At 41.6% G+C, this 21,808-nt stretch overlaps 2 protein-coding genes across 3 annotated transcripts in view; one reads left to right on the forward strand and one right to left on the reverse strand.

Annotated features, from left to right (window-relative positions):
- Positions 1–18,080, forward strand: part of Naa25 (N-alpha-acetyltransferase 25, NatB auxiliary subunit) — an 82,622-nt gene extending 64,542 nt beyond the window's left edge. For both annotated transcript variants that reach the window (XM_087198401.1, XM_087198402.1), the window contains one exon: positions 5,896–18,080. In XM_087198401.1, the coding sequence (XP_087054527.1) occupies positions 5,896–6,018 (123 nt within the window). In that variant the 3' untranslated portion in view covers positions 6,019–18,080. The remainder of the gene's footprint in view (positions 1–5,895) is intronic.
- Erp29 (endoplasmic reticulum protein 29) lies at positions 13,822–21,624 on the reverse strand. Its single transcript, XM_004843768.4, has 3 exons — positions 21,275–21,624; positions 16,113–16,251; positions 13,822–14,656 (listed from the first exon to the last, which is right to left on the reverse strand). Exons 1-3 carry the CDS (start codon positions 21,416–21,418, stop codon positions 14,154–14,156), a joined length of 786 nt encoding a protein of 261 aa, XP_004843825.1. The 5' UTR covers positions 21,419–21,624; the 3' UTR covers positions 13,822–14,153.
- Between the last annotated feature and the right edge of the window lie 184 nt (positions 21,625–21,808).

Consider the following 21,808-nt stretch of genomic DNA (forward strand, 5'->3'; position numbering starts at 1 on the left):
TTATGGGGGGGGGACTTCTGGAATAACAATATGAAGAGCTCCTCAGACCCACTTTCTATTGAAACAACCATAACTGGTGAACATTATTATTGTTGTCTTAGGGCTGTAGAGCACATGAAGAAACATTTATTCAAGAAAATCTGCCAAAACTCATTAAAAACAGCAAGGTTTCGGGGCACTTGAGCCACAACTTGCTGTGCTCTTCCAGTTTGTCTTTGGTATATCTAAATTTCTAGCATCACTACTCTTGTGCTCTGGGGCCATTATTAAGTAAAATAAGTGTTATTTGAACACAAGCATCTGGACAATGCAGTAGTCAGCGTGATAACCAAGCCAACTACTAAGTGACTGACAGGCAGGTAACATACAGTGGGGATGTAGCCCAGTGTTCTTGGGTTCAGTCCCCAGTATTGCACAAAAACAAGACAGAACACACAAACATAAAAAGCAGTAAGAGATGGTGAGGATGTAGAGAAATTGGAATCCACACATACTGTTAATTAGAATACAAAATGGTGTACCTGCTTTGGAATACAACAGCTCTCAAAATGGTAAACAGTAACCTGTGTCCACACAAAGACTAATACATAAATGTTCTTGGTAGCATGTTTCATAATAGCTAAAAAATGGAAATAACCTAAATGTTCATTTCTTGAATGGATAAAATATGTTATAGCCACACAATGGAATTTTAATGTGACAGAAAAAAGAGTAGTGAAATACGGACACATGGGACAACATAGGGGAATCTTAAAAACATAGAAGAAGCCAGTCACAAAAAAGCATCGATATTATTTCATTTATATGAAATTTTTAGAAGAAGCAAATATACAGAAGCAGGAAGTAGATTAGTGCTTGCCTATGGCTGGAAAGTTGAAGGGGGTGTTCCTGTTTTTTGGGGTGCTGAAAGTATTCTAAAATTGATTATGTTGATGGCTACACATTTGAAAACCATTATAGCCAGGCTTGGTGGTGGAGGCCTGTGGTACCAGCAGAGGATCGCGGCAAGTTCAAGGCCACCCTGGTCTATGTAGTGAGAGCCTATCTCAAAAAAATAAAACAAAACTATCGAACACTTTGAATGGGCTAATTGTATGGTTTGAGAACTGTACTTTATATATATGCATTCAGATTTTTTTTTATTATAAGCACAAACTTTCAATTAATCATTCTTTCCTTATAGCCCTTCTAACTAAGCTGAGTACAGTGGCGCATGCCTGTAATCCCAGCACTCTAGGAGGCTGAGGCAAGAGGGTCTCAAGTTCAGGCCCAGCCTGGGGAACTTACTGATTTAATGAGACTCTCTCAAAATAAAAAATGAAAAAAGGGCTGGGGATATATCTCAGTGCAGAGGTCCTGGGTTCAATCCTCCAGTATCACGGGAGTAAAAAGACTTGTGAGTAGGGGTTAGCTTGGCAGTTTTTTTTTTTTTGAGGCAGGGTCTCCCTTTGTAGTTCATGCTGGCCCTGAACTCACTCTGTTAGCCCAGGCTAGTCTGGAACTCAAGTGATCCTCCTGCCTCAGCCTCCCAAGTGCTGGGATCACAGGCGTGTGCCACCACACCCAGCTCTGGGAGTTTTTTTGTTTAAGTTTCTTTTCTTTCTTTTTTTTTAATCTTTATAGTTAGTATATGTTTGCAATATAGCAGTAGTTTTTTATTGTGTTGATGGTGGGTTTTGTTCTCTTTCTTTCCCATCCTTGTACACATTTTTGGCATTGTTCTTTTACTATGGAAACTAATGTCAGCATGATGAATTGGTTCCTGTTTTGAGTACCAGAGAAAATCAGCTATACTGTTGGGATTTAGGGATAGTTTCCTTGAATAAGAATTTACCTGCTGCAGAATTGGTTGGCTTCCTTGCTACCCCAGCAGTTATCACCTGAAAAAATAGATGTTGGACATTGTAAATAATTATGTCAGTCATAATTAGGCTAAAACAAGCAGGCCACAAAGGAAATAGAACCAAGTAGGAATCAAAAAGTACCAACCACCAGGTGTGTCCTGATATTATTTTAAGCGCTTTTCTTTGTTTTTGTTTTTTTTTGGTAGTGGGGACCTTGCGCTTTTGAGGAAGGTGGCTTGGAACCACTGAGCTAAATCCCCGGCCTGGCCCTTAAGCACTTTTCTTAAAGTTCTGATTGTTGTTAGCATAATCCCTGTGAAACCTTTCTCTTTAAAATATGAATTCTTTCTGGGTATGGTGGAACATGCCTATAATCCTAGCACTTGGGAAGCAGAGGCAGGAGGATCGCTTCAAGTTGGAGGCCAGCCTGGGCTACATAGTGAGTTCAAGGGCACCTCGACTATATAGTGAGACCCTAGTTCAAAAAAAAAAACAACCCCAAAACAAACAAACAAATGAATTCTTCCTGGTGAGTGTTACTTAACTTGCCTAGATTAGGTTTAGAAGTTTGGTAGGGGCCCTACAGGCAGTGGTTGAACAATGTGTTTCTATCCAGCTGCTCCAGAAAGGAAACGTTTTAGAGAAAGCTTTCTTTGAGTAGTTAATCTGGCTTAAACTTTGCCAATGAGGGAATTCATCCAGCAATCTGAAGGCAGCCATAGCCCTGGCCCCAAACCTCCACCCAGACCCTCCTAGGGAAAGAAATGAGTGGAATCTCACTGGCATACCAGCCTTAAAAGATTGTAAGCAAGCTCTGCTTTTGTAAAATTTAAATAGGTTAGAACTCTGAACAAGCTGTTTGCTTCCTATGGGAAGGGGCTCAGAGCATTTGACGTTACCAGAGACTGATTAATAAAGCAGATATGGTCACATTGAAATGAGTGAGTCAGAAAGTCTCATTGGAGCAGGGACATTTGAAGATTTCCTCTTTTTATTTTTATTTTTGGTACCGGGGATGGAACTCGGGTCCTTGCATTTGCGTAGCAGGCGGTGAAACCACTGAGCTAAATCCCCGGCCCAAGATTTCCCCTTTTATTTGGTACCAGGGATCAAACTCAGGACATTGCGCTTTCGAGGCAGGAGGCAGAACCACTGAGGTAAATCCCCAGCCCCATTTGAGGATTAATAAAGGTTTTGCCAGGCAGACAGAAACAGAGGAAACACATTGATACAGTAAGGCAGTCGTGTGGGGCATCATGGTCAGCCAGGCGAAAGCACAAGGTGCATGGGAAGGGCTGTTAGAGATTGCGCTTACTGTTTTTGTTAAGAGATCTGTCTGTTGAAATGAGGAGCAAGACGTTACCCTTAATTTTGTAATACTCTTTAGATTTTTCTAGCTCTGGTTCTGTCCTCAACTTTTGACCTTAGAAAAGTTACTCACCTTCTCTGAACCTCAATTTCTTTATTTGTAAATGGAGACACTGATCATTACTTCCTGGGATTACAGTGAGGATTTAACAAGCAGTAATTGGCTTTATATTGCCTGTGTTTGTGAAAGTCATGATGGATATAGTACACTGAGTAGTACCAGCTACCCAGGAGTGTCCATAGAGTGCTAGGTACTTTGGGGTTAAAAAAAATTTCCCTTCAATTTAATTTCTATAGGGCTTGCCTCCTTTTTATTTTTTTCCTTTTCTTCTAAGCTTGTGAGCCTATGAATCAGACCTCTTGATTATGGCCTCTAGTCCTAATCTCTTTTTCTGTTCCCATGGGAAGACCTTTTGTCTTGACCGCATATGTCAGGACCCTTTTTGTATATTTATACTCATGGAGAAAATTTATTGTATTATTTTGTACACCACGAGACATTCTATTCTACTTGGGTTTGTTTGTTTTTGACACAGGGTCTCGTTATGTAGTTCAGGCTAGTCTTGAACTCTCTATGTATCCCAAATTGGCCTCAAATTTGTGGCACTCCTTTTGCTTCAGCCTCCTGAGTGCTGGGATTATAGGAGTGTGCCACCTCACCTGGCTATTAGGCATTTTTTTTTTTTTTTTTTTATTCAACCTTATATTCAAGAGACCTTGAGGCTACTTTATCTGGATCAATCTCATTCATTAAATGGCTGAATAGTATGCAAAATATGAGTGTACCTTGGATGTTTTAGGTGGCCCTTTCCCTTCCCTCCCCTTCTTTCTTGTCTTCTCTCTCTTTAGTTTGTGGTTTTGGGGATTGAACCCAGGGCCTTCACATTGAACTAGATCTCCAGCCCTTTTTTATTTTTTGAGACAGAGTCTTGCTAAGTTGTCTATATCGATCTCTCAAAATTGCAATCCTTCTGCCTCAGCCTTCCAGGGTACTAGAATTATAAGTGTGTGCCACCATGGCTGGTTTGTGTTCTCTCTTTATACATTCATCCCTCAGTATATATGCACAGTTGGATATTATGCAGAAGACACACATGCACTGTGCATACCAGAAATCCACAGAGGCTCAGGTCTCTTTAAAAAAAAAAAGGCATAGTATTTGCATAGGACATGCCCACATCCTCTGGTATACTTTATATATATAAATACTTCATATATATATACTTTATATATAATCTCTCCATTAGTGACATATTTAATACCATGTAAATGTTAAATATTTGTCACACTGTTTTGATCTTAATGACAATAAACAGATCTTAATGTATTCAGCACAGACTCATTTCCCCCCCTGAATAGTTTCAATACATCGTTGGTTGAATCTGGATTAAGAACATGTGAATATAGAAGGCTGAATGTAGTTGGTTTTACATCTGATGCTGAATGAAATACGTTTTTTTTGTTATTTTTTGTTTTGTTTGGTTTTGGTACCAGGGATCAAACTCAGGACTTTGTGCCTGCCAGGCAGGCACGGCACCCCTGAGCTACATCCTTGGCCTGAATGAAATATGTTTTTCCAGACCTTCGTATGCATATGTGTATTTCTAAGGTAGACTGAATCTGCTAGAGTACTGTTGTACCTGGTTTCTCTTGTATTTTTGGATTTTGCAATACTGCTACCTTCATGTAAACCTGACCAGTCCTCACTCATCTTCCTTCCTCTATTTGAACACTACATCCCATTTACTTTTTATGGTTCTTACAACTGCAAATATGTGGCAGCAAATACTGTACAGTATTTATTGAGGAGGGTTAAAAAACTTTGGCTTTTTATTGTTTGGTCTCTTGAATTTATGGACTTTGTAAGATGGAGGGAGACTTGTAAGTATATCTGCAAAAACTGGAGTTAGAACTGAGCATTGTGGTGCATCCCTGTAATTCCAGCACTCAGGAGGCTGAAGCAGGAGGACTGCAGTGAGTTTGAGGCCAGCCTGGGCTACATAGTGAGACCCTGTCTCAAACAAAACAAAACAAAAAACAAAAAAAGATGGAGTTAATAAAATTGATGCCGTTATATTAAGTGGCTGTGGTGATCTCCAAATGAGTATAAATACCTGCCATATATATATATTTTATTTTATATTTATATATATTTTTATTATATATATATATATATTTTTGGTACTGGGGATCAAACTCAGGATCTTCCACTCGCAAGGCAGGCAGTGGCACCACTGAGCTAAATCCCCTGCCCTACCTGCTATATTTTTTATGTAAACAAAAAAATCAGAAATTATAATTTTTACACTTTTTATAGCTTATAATAAAGTAGTAATGATTTTATGTTCAAACTGCTTAGAAGTAATTTACCATTTTTTCTTGATTAAAAGCTAACAGATAGAAATCTCAGTTTTTCTACTTTATGTAACTTACAGAAAAATGTATTTGACAGAATAATAATGCTGAAGCAAAAAGGTTTTGTTGAAAAGTTACATGGAAAAACATGACTGCATTTAGACATGTTTGTGCTTTAGCCTTCTGTGCACTTCATGACATGGAAAGTTACCCATCCTATTCTGATAGAGCTTCCAGTGAGGTGATGGTAGTTTGAAATTTTATCTGAGGAACTGTAATGTAGGAGGATGAATTTTGAGCAAAACCTCTTATTTTTGTCTTTTTGCAGGAAGAGAGAAAATTTTCAAAGACTGTGCAAGAGAAGGTGCAGGGCAGTTATCTGCACTCACTTCTGGAAATGGGGGAGCTGCTGAAAAGAAGGCTCGAGACCACAAAGAAACTAAAAATTTAACGACATATAAAGCATAAGCACTGATGACTCTACAGCAGAAAATGACAGTACCATCTTCCCAGACAAAAGCAACATCTGGTTGACCATCATTTTAATCCAGAACTTCCTCATAAAATGCATGAAGGACTTTGATCGTGAATTAATTTTTTAGGTATTAAATATATACAACTGATTAAATTATTGTATATAAATCAGAAGCAGGACCCTTATCTGGGTTTGACCACTTTTTATACATGTTCATATACATATGGCAGCAACAAGAGTACCCTACTTTTCTTCCCTCCCATTACCAGAAACATGGGGGGTGGGGTGGTAAAAGCAGCAATAGAAATTAAGTGTAAAGCATCAACCTCAGAGCAGCTGAATCAGCCCTCCCATTGGAGCAAAGGGAGTTTTAGCCTGGTCGTGAGTCATAGGAAGCAAAAAGCAGAGGTAGTGGGAGACGTGATTAGGAGCAGGCCCTTGTCCACAGCAGGCTTTCTCAGCTATGTTACTCCTACAGAACTCCAGGCAAGTCCACCTCTGCTGAGATTGGGCATAAGTACTTGTTCTGAAAGGCACCACGAAGATGACCACAGGTGCTCACTTTTGACTTAACGGTCTTGATAGCCAAGATGTCCCCATCCCTCCTGTGAGAATTAAGTCTCAAATAGAAGGCAAAGATAGCTCTCTTAATTTACTGCTGTTTAGAGGGGAAAGCAGTGCAGACCACTTAATAAACCTGCTGAGGACTAGTTTGCTGTCGTTTATCCAATTGGGAATCACTGTTTTAGAGAGAGGTGTACATAATTTATACAGGCAAGTCTGATAGTTCTTTCATTGGTTTTGTGAGTCATTCTGCAATTGATTTGAGTCCTTCATATATATATATATATATATATATATATATATATTCACATATATATGTATATGCTTGAAAATTAAGATTTACTATTTTAGTCTTTTTAATTTGGTTTGGGATGAATCAATTTAACCTAGGTTTTAAGTTTTAGGCTGGCAAAAGAAATGTTACCCAATGGATTTGATGCTCGGTTTGATTTCTTAAAACTTGAGAATTATACCAAGACGGTATTTATTTTGTTCACCTGGAGGTCTGATCCCCAAGACTGTGTAGCTTCAGAGGTTGATCTGATAGAAAAGATAAAAATTGCTCTTGAAAATGTTATGCAAGTTTTACAGTTTCTTTGATAACTTTTTTGGTGTTGGAATCCTTGCTTCTGACTTTGTTACTTAAGTAGAGTTAAAGTTACTAATTCTGTAAGAGCAAAGAAATGAATTTGATGAGGAAATTCAAGCACCTGACAGAGGATTGGTCTTAAAGACCTCAGTGATCCTTTTATATGCACTGCTCCAGTGAAATGTGATACTTATTTTAAAAGCAACCAAAAGAGAACTGGGAAAATCTGTCCAAAGTTTGCATTTTCATTCCCTCATCTTGACTTTCTTAGATTTACGATTTGATAGGGTGATTAATAACTGTTTAAGGAAATTTGTAGAAATTACTACATTACCTGTTTAAAATAAGGCTTGTTGGAGAAGCTAGTTCATCAAATAATTTGAAAATTCTATTTTTGATATAAATTGGTAATCATGGCCATTAGATACCCCATCCTCAAAGGAAGAACTGTCTCAAACAAAATGAATTGAAAATTCTGATTCTGAATCTCCTTTAATGATAACATCATTATTTCATAGAACTGTGGCCTATTTTAGATGGAACTGTATGTATGCAGGGGTGGGAGGGATGTGTGTATGGCATGTGTTTTAGAATGATGTTTCTTTGAATATCCAAAAAAGTACTGTACATAGAAATAGAAATCCTTCTAAAACATCTATCAACTGACCATGATCAATCTAGCATATATATGCTCAGTGGGCTGGCCTTGGTCCTCAGGGACAGTGTGTGACTCTAGTGGTCTGTCTAACCAGTCTCCTGCCTAGGTGTATCTGGGATCTCTACTGGTTTTACTGACAAATAATGTTACTTTTGAAGTTATGTTTCCTTTGTTACTTGCTGGTTTTCCTACTAAATGTAGCAATTCAATTAGATCCAACTCTCGCATTTTGAGATAATTGTAAAAAGAATGAAATTATGCAGAAATGGCCAATATCTTTGATCAGTCTATTCTTTTGGAATCTGTCATGCACTATAAATTGTGTACAGTTAAAAAATTATATCTATAAATATATATTCTTACATGAGTATAAAGCACCCTCTCCCAGCAATTGTATGTCATTGATATTTGAACAGAATTCCCAAATAACCTGTTGCTGCTGCTGCTGTTTTTGGTTTGTATGGTTTGTTTTGTTTTTGTGTAGTAAATTGATATTTAAAAAAAGGAAAAGAGAAAAAACACAACTACTGTTTACAGACTGAAAAAATTATTGCTTTTTATACTACTGAAATCCTAAGTTAAGATTCTCCAAAGCAAACATTTGGTTTAAATCATTTATCTGATGCACATAAAAGGTAGAGAAACTTTCAGTGTTCTCCACATAATGGAAAATGTACAAATGCCTAGTTGTGTTGCCCATCAATTTTGTATATTTTCATAATTTTAATTGTTTAAAATTGCATCATATTTTGCAATCACTATGTTCAATCTGGATTTGTCTTTCATTTTAACTTTTAATATATAAAGGGGTTTCAATGTATCTACAGGCTTGTTATTGAAACTCTTATTACTTATTTGATGTGATTTATAATGGGAAGTCTATAGTCTTCCTTCTTCAAAATTAAGTAAATAACAAATCTACTTTAAATTGGATGGGTTAATTTATATAAACATTTTCATTTTCAGTTGGCATTTCTACCTGGTTCATTTTTTTCCCCCAGATTCTTAGAAGCTACAACCTTTTGAATGGTGTAACTCATCTCAATTCTGTATTGAGCGCTGTAGCCCCAGCAAAAATTTATTATTTGCAAATTTACATTTTTTGTTCCAAGGCCACCTTTCTTTGGTTTAAAACTAATTCCTTTTACACTCACATTTATGAACTTAACATATATGTATGTATTGACCTTATCCTGTATGCGATTCCTAAATTTTAGGCTCTGCTGATAGAATGGTAAATGAGGTCCTAGTCCTATTTACTGGCTATGAGATGGGGAAGGGGCAGTAAAAATAAGTTATCAGTTTGTATTAAGTCCTGTTTGATAAAGTAAGTCAGGGTATAGAATAGAGTATGTCTAGAGGGTCAATTCAAATTGGGTCATGAGGTGGTGCCATCAGACCTGAATGAGGAAGACTCAGTCATGAAAAACACACATGCAAAGGCTCTCCAGTAGGAAATGGCAGCATACGTCCCAGGAACTTAGTGAAAGGAGTGGCAAGAGAGCGTAGTAGAAACTGGATTAGTTAGGCCTTTGTAACCAGGGGAAGGATTGAGATTTTATTCTAAATTTGATGAGAAGTTGCTGGAGGACTTCAGGTAGCCTGATGACATTTACCCAAGAGTATTTGAACCCCTAAACTGAGATCCAAAATTGATTTTTGGGCATATTGATAACACAATGGAAATAGCTGTTTTTTCTCTAGTTTCTCTCCTGTGATTAAAATCCCCTTGTATGTCCCTTAAGAGTTAGTTTTTTTAGCCAGGTATGGTAGCTCAGGCCTATAACACCAGCATTTAGGTGGCTGAAGCAGGAGGATTGCTGTGAGTTTAAGACCAGCCTGGGCTATATAGTGAGTTCCAGAAGGCCATGTACTTTCCTATATTCAATAAAGGTGGGCTCAGGCATATATTTTTAATGTTTGTGTTTAGATGCTGTTAACATTAAGTTTCAACGATGAGTGCTACCATGACTCATATGTGACATCTGTGGGCTTCCTACTGCAGTTTATGCTTAGGGTGTACACATCTTTTCAGCAGCCTCCAGCCTATAGCACAGGAAGCATGGGTCCCTGATAAATAAGCTAAAATCTAGTTTCACCCCTAAACCATCTCTTTCTTACTCTTCGTGGTCAGGTTCAAATCCCTAGATTCTTAGTTCTTCATGAATAATGTCTCTTGTTGTGACTCTACCTTTTTTGTGTGTGTGGTTATCAGTTACCAAGAACTACTTGTAAATTAAAATTACTCTTGGTGTATGCAAAGTCCAACTCTGTTAGCAGTCTTGATGTCACCAGATGATAACCAGGTAAAGCTGTATGCCAACAGCTGACACAGCCAGCTGCTGGTACTGCCACTGCTTGGCTATCACCATACAGTGCTGGCTTGTGCTGGACAGTAGGTTGATTACCTGGTGCTGGTCTCTGGAGCTCTTCGGTGTTAAAAGCTTTGAGTGTTTATTGTTCTTTCTTTAGAAATGACCGCTCTGTCCACACTACTTGGGATAAAAACCCAAGTAGATTTACATGACTTTTTTTTTCTTTGGTACTGGGGATCGAACACGGGACCTTGGGCTTGTGAGGCAAGGGGTGGAACCACTGAGCCAAATCCCTGGCCCAGATTTACATGACTTTTGGAACCCACTACCAGAGAGATAAATCTTGAGGTTTACAGGAACACCAAAGTAAGTATTTTGACAGGGCGTGTGCTGCAGCACAAGGGGGCCGATACACAAGAGGGAGTCCTCCTACGCTAAAACTCAAGTGGCTGGGGATGCTGCTTATACAGCAGCTTTTAGGTGGCCTGTTCCAGTGAAGGGCAAGTCTGAAAGTGCGCTATGAATGTTGGGTATGCAGATCCCTCCCTTCCTGATCTTAGCCATTTCAGAGTGTCCCCTCCCTTCTTCAAAAAGGCAACTGTATCTTCTGAAGTGGGAGTTGAAGGAGGGCTCCATGCTGTCTGGCTGCAGTCTTGCTGGAGTGAGGAATGGTGTGGTCTGATAGCCAGATAGGACACTGAAGCAAACTGTCCTACTCCATTGGGGTGCAAGGGGGAGCAAAAGGAAGTGGAGGGTGGGGACAGCTGCTGGCCAAGCCATAACATCCCTCCAGTTGGCACAGGAAAAATGAGAGTCAGGCACTTCTTGCCTGTCTCATTGGCACCATTTTAGAAAACTCCCATGTTCCTTAGAACCAATTTTTCATGCTCAGAGGCGTGTCCAACCTGCAGCCCCCTTTTGCCCTTTTTAACAAAATGTTCAAATCTAAGTTTTGTTATTTATGCATAAACTATAGCTGTAGTTCAAGACAATTCCTTGTTACTCAAAAAAAGCCACAGGTTAGAAATCTGATGCTATTTTTTAGTTAATTTTTTTGGCACTTAGGAATTGAACCCAGAGACTTCACACTGAGCTGCATCCCCAGCCTTTTGTTTTGCTTTTTTGGAGATGGGGTCTCATGAAGTTGCACTGTTGCCCAAGCTAGGCTCTGATCTGCAGTCCTCCTGCCTCAGCCTTCAGAGTGCTGGGATTACAGGCGTGTGCCACCACATCCAGCTCCTAGCAGTTTGGTTTTCATTAAGTTGCCCAGACTGGCCTCAAAACTTGCAGCCTTGCCTTAGCCTCCTGGGTGTCACACACCACTGTGGCCAGCTAGGAGTTCTCTCCTGTCCTGGGGAAGGAAGGCCGGGAGTGGTTGGTTAGGCCAGCTCTGCTCCAAACCAGATTATTTTCTTGTGTTTGTCTATGCAAGTTTTTTCTTACTCTCAGTACTGTTCGTGTTGGATCCAGTGTCTACTGTGCTTCAGTTTATCAGGAGATTCCCTTAAAATCCTATGTAGTTGTTTAATTCTAGGATGCCAGTTTGTAGCCTTCAGATGTGTAGCAAGTTAGTCTGTAGCTTTCATTAGAGTTTGAGCCACAATATTTATTAGATGCTGAGAAGCAGAGGAAAGGAACTCATTAATCTTCAGTGTCAGAGGAGACTAAATTTTATGTGGCATATCCATATCCCTTCAAACTAGATGTCTCTGAAAAAAAAATACTTGGTAGTAAGAGGCTTCTAACATGATCATCTAGTTCGCCCAATAGCTTGTTTCTTAAGTTCAAGATTCTGGGCTAAAGCGGCCCAATGACACCTTTGAATGGACTACCACCATCCTTTCTATACCTCAAAATAGACTCAAGACTAGACTGCATTCAGGGACTGTGGCTGTAGAGTCCTTTACTTACTTGCCATTTGTTGGCTCACTATACTTTCCATGCAACAGTGAATACTCAAGGGCCGGGGATTTAGCTCAGTGGTGCCACCTCCTGCCTTGCAAGTGCAAAGTCCCGAGTTTGATCCTCAGTAACAAAAAAACCCCCAAACAAACCAACCCCCCCGCCTCCCCAAAACCAAAAAAACTCTTTAACATTTGGGCCGGGGATTTAGCTCAGCAAGCACAAGGTCCTGAGTTTGATCCCCGGTACACAACAAACAGTGAATACTCAAGTTTTTTAGAAGCAATCCAGCTTACATGGGAAAAAACAGCTACAGCAAGTTAATGAGAAGGCACCAGGGGTGGTGGGGCACCCTTGTAATCCTAGCACTTGGGAAACTGAGGCAAGGGGATTACCATGAGTTTGAGGACAGCCCGGGATACATAGTTCAAGGCCTTGCTGAACTATGTAGCAGGACCCTGTCTCTAAATAAAATGAGAAAGGGAAATACTGAAATTATTAGACTAACATAGTGACATTCTTTCCTGAAATGTAAAGTGCATATGCCATTTATGAGAGGTGAATGTTTAAGTATATCTATCTTTCACGTTAAGTGAATTGTAAGCATAAGCGTTTTTTTGTTCTGTCCAATATATGGATTTTCCTCCACCTTTTTTCAGTGACTAATACCAATGCAGCTGAAATCAAGGAAAATAAACAAGGTTTTATCTGCCAATTCCATTTAACTTAAATTCGTGTGTGTGCATTTAGACATATTTCAGCTGTAGTTTGATGCTTTACTGTTTTCAGACAGGGTCTTGCTATATAGTCCAAGCTGGCCTTGAACTTATTATGGAGCCCAAGCTGTCCTCTCTGGAGCTGATAGCGATCTTCCTGTCTCAGCCTCTCAGTGTTAGCTTTGCAGGTGTGTGCCATGATGCCCAGCCTGATGGTATTTTTAAATGGTTATGAGAGGGGTTCAGTTAGGAAGCTTACCATTGCAGATAACTGCTCATCACTCCTGAGAAAAAATTTGAAAGTCAGTACAATGCTCTCCACACTGCTTTGTTTTGTTTTTTGAGACAGGGTCTTGCTATGTAGCCCAGGTTGGCCTGGAACTTACAGCAATCCCCCTGCTTTGGCCTCCCAAGAGCTGGGATTATAGGCATGTGCCACCACACCCAGCTCCACGCTGCTTTTTAAAGTTGGTATTTAATGAGTAACAATGATAGTCATTTATCCGGGATATTTAATGAGTAACTAACAATGATAGTCATTTAACTGGGAAAGTTTTTTTTTTAGCTTTTAAATTGGGCTGAATCATATAATGTTATCTAAACTCTTACTCTTTTCTAGTACTGGGAATCGAACTCAGAACCTTGAGCTTGCCAGGCAGGTGCAGCACTGCTGAGCTACATCCCTGGCCCTTAGTCATCTAAACTCTAAGAACAATTTGCTATACATATCTCATAGATCATAAAAAGTAATTGTGCCCAATATTGGTTCAATGTTGTTTATCAGTGTTGCTCTTGAGTCTTAGAAAGGGCAACGCATTTTACCACCTACAAGTAATCCATAGGACCCTGAACATCAGTGGAAAGTAACAAAGTTTGTGCCTTAAACTGAGACCAGTTTCCAGACTTATCAGAATTAATTTGTTTCCCTGGCAGAGTGGAGTCCATATGGGTTTGGAATTAAAACAAAAAACATTCAAAGAAGAAAGCAAGTCACGGCCCAGAGCATAATTTGAAAAAGAAACAAATGGCTTCAGGTCCACTTAACCAAAACAATGAAACTTTATTTGAATCAGAATTACACTTGTCAAGGACCTGGCCAGTACCCTCCTCTTTGTAGCACCGATTCCTTCAGAGGGGACATTAGCTAATCATCAGGGTAAGTGTTCCAGCTATCCCCAGACCGGCTCTAGAGATGTCCTAAGCATGGTCATATCCGCATCAATGTCCAGGCATATTCAGGGGTCAGATCTCTGGTTTAATACCAGTTTTTCCACCACCCCCTTATATTCCACAAGAGTCTTACAGCCAGCGGGTAATTCTCCCCTCCCTACATACCCCAGCAAACCCTGGGAAATTCCAGTGCCTTTTCAGAGTTCCTCCTTCTCCACCCCCTTCTTTTGGAAGGCAGTTAGGATGTTTAAACTCTTCTGGAGCTCCTCCTTCTTCCCGTCACTCATCTTGTTCTTCTCAATCAGTCTGGTGATTCGAGACATCTCTGTTGCTGGGAAGTCCTCACCTTGATCTAAGACCTTCCCCATGATCTTTAGGTATTGCTCAGCCCACTTCTTTTTGGTTTCTTTCACACTTGATAGGTTGTCCTGCCCCTGCTTCAAGAGGGCGTGGCGGGCCTCCACACTAGAGGCCCTGATGAATTCACCCGCCAGGGCATCATAGGCAGGCAGGCAACCAGGCATACCCAGGTAGACACCCTGGCCCTTTAGCCAGCGCTGGATGGCTCCAACCTTAACTGCCCCACTGTATGGGACTGGGTTCTCAAAGTCTCCATCCCGAAAGAGATAGAAGACTGGGTAGTTCTCTTTGTCCAGCTTGTATTTCTCACTCAGCTCCATGTTCAGTTTGTCACCATAATCTGTGAAAAGAAACCAGAGATGAAGGGCAAGACCATGATATGGGCAGGATATTATTACGGGTTCTAACTGGGCAGAGGGGAAGAATAATTTTGCTGTGTAATCGGGTTCTAACTGGGCAGAGGGGAAGAATAATTTTGCTGTGTAATCGTTCAAAGTGAGGCCCTGGTTTTAATTCCTCCTTCCGAATATTTTATGTAGACTATGTGCTGGATACTGTTTTAAGTACTAAGGATCAGCTGTGAGCCAGACCAACAAGCTCTCTGAGATAAGGTATTAATGTCATGATGAAAATAAAACAAGATGATGTGACAAGAACAGTAAGAAAATCACTTTCAGCAGCTATGGAAGGCTTCTGATAGCAACCGAAGGACCCAAATGTCATACAGCCAGCTTCCTGAAGATGGGGAACTGTCTCAGGGGAGAGGACTGACCTTGGACTATTTAAGGATTACAAATTCCAATCTGGCTGGAGCTTAGTGAGAAAGGGGAGCATGTGGTAGGTAATGAATGTAGTCCCTGCTCTCCAAGGGCTGTGGGGAGGATAAGCGTACATGAGACCTTCAGAGCTGAGTGCTTAATATGTGTTAATTCCTGGTAGCATTTGTAGTGTCCTTCCTAACAGCAGCAGTTCCAGGGGCTGGTGCTGTGACAACTGGTTTCTTACACCTCAGCAAGAAGAAATGAGTAACAGTAACAGGAACCTAAGGTTCTAATCCTAATTCTGCCATTTAACAGCTCAATCTAGGCATCAGTTTGATTTGAAAAATGGGGGGTAAGGGTACCATAGCATTTCCGTCACAGCTGTCACAAAGATGAGATACACATAGTAGCCTGGCACTCAGTAAACATGTGGTGTTAGCTATTATTACTGTTTTTGGTGTTTTGTTTTGGAGGCAGGGTCTTGCTATGTAGTTTAGGCTGGCCTTGAACTCATGGAGATCCTCCTACCTCAGCCTCCCAATGGCTAAGATTACAGGTGTGCACCACCATGCCTGGGCACATTATTGTTATTATTCAAAAAGCCTCCACAGGTGTAATTGAGTCAAAATTGCTCCAGAGAGGTATGCCAGCTAACTCTACAGGGACCAGACCAGTAAATTCCTAGCCTACAAGAGAATGGAGGCATCATAGCTAGGAAGATGCTAGGTCTGGTAAGTGCTTGCTATACCTATGATAAACATTTAGGTAATTTGTGTCAGCATTTCCCCTGCACCCGTACTGGGGCTTGAACCTAAGGCCTTTGCAGTGAACCTCATCCCCAGCCATTTTTTGAGACAGGGTCTTGCAAAGCTGGCCTTGAACTTGCAAACTCTTGGCTCAGCCTTCCAAAGTGCTGGGATTACAGGCATGTGACACCAGGCCCAGGTTTAGGTGGAGTTCTGGATGAGCCCTTCCATACCCTGTGGTTTGAGAAGTCACTTAAGCTTCTTGAGCCTTAGCTTTTAAAGTGCATACCTGAGATCCCCACCTCTGCCACCAAGAGATCGTCGCTGGAAGCTGAGTTTTCAGCCAGTCGCTTGAACTCGTCCTGCTTTTCACCATAGGGGTATTGGGTGTCGAACTTCACCAAGACGAACTTGCTTTTGGGAATGACCTGAGGGTGCACAGAGCTGAGCAAGTGGGGTGTCCAGGGGCTTTGGGGTTAATTCCCCTTCCCAAGGGACCCTTGTTTAAAAAATAAGAGTGGAAACGAGCCTACAAAGGAGACAAGCTCTCACAACTTAATATTCATTCATTCACCCATGATACATTTAACAATTTATATTGAGTGCCTCCTATGTGCTGGGCACCCCATTAGGTACCTGTGCACACTAATGAAAGATACAGTATACATACAACCCAATATATAATACACAGACTTGTAGATAAAACCAGGGGTCAAGGAGGCCTTCGGCATGTACACCATCATCTCAGGATGCCTTTCTCAGTGAACACTGAACCAGAAATCTGAAAATATAAACAAAACCATCTAAAAAGGAGTTGGCTAGAGGCCAGAGTTCAAACCCAGCAATTTCAGGGCAAAGTTGGTAAAGGTAACGCTTGGGTGAATGTTCCTTTGGACTAGATCTCCAGCTCTTAAACCGCCAAGATTTTTTTTTTTTTTTTACTGGAGATCGAACTCAGGTCCTTGCACTTGCAAAGCAGGCACCGGAACCACTGAGCTAAATCCCTGGCCCTAAGATGTTTTCTTAATTGTAGTAAAATAAAATTTGCCATTTTAAAGTGGAATTTAGTGCATTACAGTGTTATGTAACTATCACTACTGTCTAGTTCCAGAACATTTTCATCACCCCAAAGGGAACCCTGTACCTATTAAACATTTATTCCTCAGCCCTCTTCTTCTTGCCTCAGCTGTGCGTCTGGATTTGTCTATTCTGATGGAAACATACAGTATGTACCTTTGGGTCTGGCTTCTTTGCCTTAGCATAATGTTTTTAAGGTCTGTCCTTGTAGTACTCATCAGTAATTCATTCCTTTTTATAGGCAAATAAACCATTTATCCATATGATGGACATTTAGGTTGTTTCTACCTTTTGGCTGTTGTGCATAGTACTGCCCTGAACATTCACATTTTTGTTTGAACACTGTATTTAATTCTTTTGAGTATATGTAGGAGCAGAAATGTGGGGGTCATATGGTAAGTCTTCATTTGACTTACTGAGGAACCAAAGATCTTTTGATGGTTTCTCCCCATGCACAGATTTTATCTAACAAGGTGCCTCAGGTCAGTAATATTGCCTTCTCTTCCTCTCACAACCTTTTTGCTTTTCTACCCCAGGGATCACTATGGTCAGGTTTTCATCACAGGCAATCACTGCCCATAATTATGTCAGGGTGACATGATTCCAGCTGCAAGTAAAGAACTAAATTTTTTTTTTTTTTTTTTTTTTGGTACCAGGGATCAAACTCAGGACCTTGTGCTTGCAAATCAGGCAGTGGAACAAGAACTAAATGTTTTTGTTAGGCTGTGTCCCTTACTGTGTAGTGCTGTCCATCTGGGTTTAGGATTTTAGGAATATTTAACACTCCCTAGGGATACAAAGGAAGGAGAAGCCAGAACAGGTCATTTTTAATGGTCAATGACACCAAAAGTCTGAGCTCTGGGGGCCTAAAACAGGGAAAACTTAAAATATAAATCAGATCACATCCCTCTGGCCCAACTGACCTTATTACATTAAACTTGTTCTGCTCTGGGCCCTCCCATTTGTTCTCTGCTGAATGTTACAGCCTCCCTCAGTTCTCTGCATGGCTGACTCTATCATTCAAGGCTTGGTTCAAATGTCCCCTTCCAATGCACAGGACTCCAATTATCTATTACTGCTGCATTCCTAACAAATACTTCCATCTCGGGCCAGGGATTTAGCTCAGTGGTTCCAGTGCCTGCCGTGAAAGTGCAAGGTCCCGAGTTTGATCCCTGGTACCCCCCCCCCCAATACTTCAATCTTACAAATTTTCATCATATCACTCTCTGAAATCCTTCTTTGTTTGTATTATCCTCTCCACTAGAATATACATTTATTTTATTTATTTATATATTTTTTTGGTACTGGGGATTGAACTTGGGTCCTTGCGCTTGCGCAGCAGGCAGTGAAACTACTGAGCTAAATCCCCGGCCCTAGAATATACATTTATGAAAGGATGTTGTCTGACCTGCCTTCTGCTGTATCCCTAGGGTCCCACAGTGTCTGGAGTGTGGCAGATGCTCTGAAAATACACGATGAATGAACAGAACTCTGCAGTGTTTGGTAGCAGATGCTACATGTCCAGAAGAAAACATGTAAAAACCACAACATAGCCAGCACTCTGGGATGCTGAGGCAAGAGGATCACAAGTTGGAGTTCAGTCTGAGCAACTTAGTGAGCCTTTGTCTCAAAATAAAAAATAATTAACAACAACAACAAAACACCATAGGACTCCTATCTTCAGGGAATTGTACTTATATTATGGAATAATAATCACACAGAAATCTAACACTGAAATAGATTTGAGAGACCTCCCTCTTTTAACTATACCATTCTTAGCTACCTGGGTAAGACAAGGTAGTTTAGAATGGCAGATATTTACAGAAAGAATTTTTTCTCGACTCTCCAACCCTCTCCCCTTTTTGCAGTGCTGCTAATGAACTCAGGGCCTTCACACTGAGCTACATTCCCAGCCCTTTATTTTTTATTTTGTGACAGTGTCTTGCTAAATCACCTATGCTGGGCTTGAACTTGTGATCTCCCTACCTCGGGCTCCTAGCTTGCAGTCTTTTATTTTGTTTTTTTAAAAAAGCATTTACTGGTTATATTAATGTGTGTTAATTCAGCCCCCCTCCCTTTTTTGTAGTACCGGGGATCAAACCTAGGGGCTCACACATGGCTAGACAAGTGCTCTACCACTGAGCTATATACTGAGCCCCTGGCTTGTAGTCTTTATCTCTTAATTGCCTCAGAAATCTCTCCCCTTCCCTTGTGAGGAATCGACTCTTCTATACCTAGAACCAGGCAACCTGCTTCTTCAAAGTACTGTAAAGAAAAAAAATTTTTTTTGATATGGGGAATTGAACTGAGGGCCTCGCACTTGCCAGGCAGGCACTGTGCCACTGAGCTACATAACCAGCCTGAGAAAAATTCTTTATTCATTGAATAAAAAGTTATTAAGGGCTCATTATGTGCCAGGCACCTATTCTAAGTGAACACAGTGAACAAAACATTCTAAGTGATGGTAAATGGCAAGAAGCAAAAAAGATGTCGGAAATCACTGAAAAGCAAGATATGAAACAAGGCTCCTAGAGAGAACACTAGAAAACTCATCTAGTATTAAATGGTGATGGAAAACAGTGAGATTTGGAAAGACTGGAGAAAACTTTTGTTCATCTATCCAATCTTTTTCTTTGTTTTTGAGACAAGGTCTCTTTATATAGTTCAGGCTGGCTTTGAACTCACTTTGTAGCCCAGGCTAGCCTCAAACTGTTGGCAGTCCTCCTGCCTCAGCCTCCCAAGTGCTGGGACAGGCATGTGCCACCCAGCCCAGCAATACAACAAATTATTTAGCCCCTTCTATGTGACAGGTAACCTAATACCCTGTGCAGATAATAAATAAAATAGTGTAGTTTCTCACAAGCATAGAATGATTCAGTGTGAGAGACAGATAACGACAAAGGAAAAAAACCCAACAACTCAGTGATGAGTGCTCTGTAGAGAAAGCAAACAGGTTAATGTGACTGGCACTTTGACTTGAGGGTAGGGGAAACCAAGGAAAGGATCTGAGCAGGTAACCTATCCTATGCCTGAACAATGCCTTTCAGAGGTAGGGCAAAGATTGTTGCAGTCACAAAGAACAGCTAGTGAAATGCCCAAAGGTAATAATGAGCTAGGAACAAAGGACACAAGGAAGAACTGTATGACTGGAGGAGGGTAGGCAGATGAGGAGAGGAGGCAAGGTGTAGATCAGTTAGGATTTGCTGGGTGGAGCCTGAAGGTGGAAGCAGAGGCCACTGAGAAGGCTATGGTAAATAACAGCCTAGATCAATGTAGAGTAGCAAAGACAGGAGTGGCACAAACAGACTAGGAAATACTGTTCAACCTTACAGTGCAAAGCATCCCTCTGAGTCACACCCGGACTGTTATGTTACCTGATTCCCACTTTGGCAAAAAGGACCAAAAAACACAGGGCGCCAGGGGTGTGTGCCTAACAACTAAGAATCATTTTCTGTACTTGTAAATTCTCTGAAACTTTGCCTTGAATGAACTACAACTGCCAAGTCCACAACAAGCAGCTCTTTCAAAAACAGAATAGTTCAACTACTTGCAAGATACATTAGAGCTCCACTTCGGTTTCACTTCCTCACAACGGGTACAAAAAATAAAACGACTGGCTACAGTTTCTCGCAACGCTTAGCTTGCTGATCTAGAGGAAGTTAAAAATTGTTAGTGACTGGAGACAGATGCAAAAGGAGGGAAGTAGGAGGAGGGTGTTGTATTCAACATTTCCATTGTCCATTCACGCAGACCAGGTTCCCAAATTCCTTCCAAGCCTTGACGAATGATTTTATTCATTCTGTTCTCAGACCCAAGATGTTCCCTGCAGGATGGCTCAACTGCAGCTTATTCTTAACGCCTGCACTTTTCTGGGCGATGCATAACGTATCCATACAGTTTACGTGTTGCAAAGCACGTTGTAATCCATCCTCAAAGAAAGGCCCAGAAAACATATTAACGAGTTTTTCCTGCCATTGTCAACGTAACCAGAGGGCGGGTACCGTTGCCTTCGCTCCACCCTCGGGTCTCCCACGTGGGACTCGTGGATTGGATCTCCCCGGCACCGTGCTCTCCCCATAGGTAAAGAGAAGGGGCACCTAGTTGCCTGGAAGCATCTTTGCAGCTCTTCTGTAAACGAGGAAACATGCATAAATGCTGCAGAGGCAAGTGTGACCCAGGCTGGAGCGCGTGTGCCCTGAGGTCAGGGTACGCCCCTGGTCCAGACTCCAAACGGCGTACAGGATGGTGGGAAGCCCTGGGGTTGTCGCAACGAGACTACCTTACGTCAGCCCCAGTACCCAACGTCCCCCTCGGGCGTGCGCTCCCCCAGACGCCCCAGTAAGACCTGTACGCCGTGTTTTCAACCCCCGTTACCTTGTAGAAAGTGACTGTATCCAGGGGAAGGGCGCCCTTAGTGTGCAGGCCGCTGCCGCCATGAGGGGCGGAGAAAAGCAGGAGACCCAGGAAAAGGGGAAGCAGAGAAGAGAGAGAAGCGACACGGGGTACGACGGCGGCCATAACGCCGGATTCTGAGAACTGGAGGCAGGATGGCTGTACTGGAGAACGCTGCGAATCTGCGGTCACGTGAGTAGGAGGGCGGTGCCGCGCGCGCGCAAGAGCACACTTACAGTCACGTCGGCCTAGGTCGAGAAGGAGGGGCTACCTGAAGGGTGGGGAAATGAGGCCGCCACGCTCTGCTCTTGGCCACACGCGCGCATGCCCAGGGTGAGAGGGTAGGCACGTGCAGAAAGTGGGCGGGAAAGAGGGATCTCCGCGCACGCGCAATCAGTGAACCTTGAGCTGACCAGGGTCAGGGGTTAGCATCACGTGAAGTGGGGGGGGGGTGTCGAGGCTGCGCACGCGCACATCTTGGTTCCACCCTTATTCTAGTCAGCGGCCGCGTGAGAA

This window comes from Heterocephalus glaber, unplaced genomic scaffold (genome assembly GCF_053883595.1).
Source record: "Heterocephalus glaber isolate CG9 unplaced genomic scaffold, H.glaber_assembly_v1.0 deba00001687, whole genome shotgun sequence".
NCBI classification, from domain to species: domain Eukaryota; kingdom Metazoa; phylum Chordata; class Mammalia; order Rodentia; family Bathyergidae; genus Heterocephalus; species Heterocephalus glaber.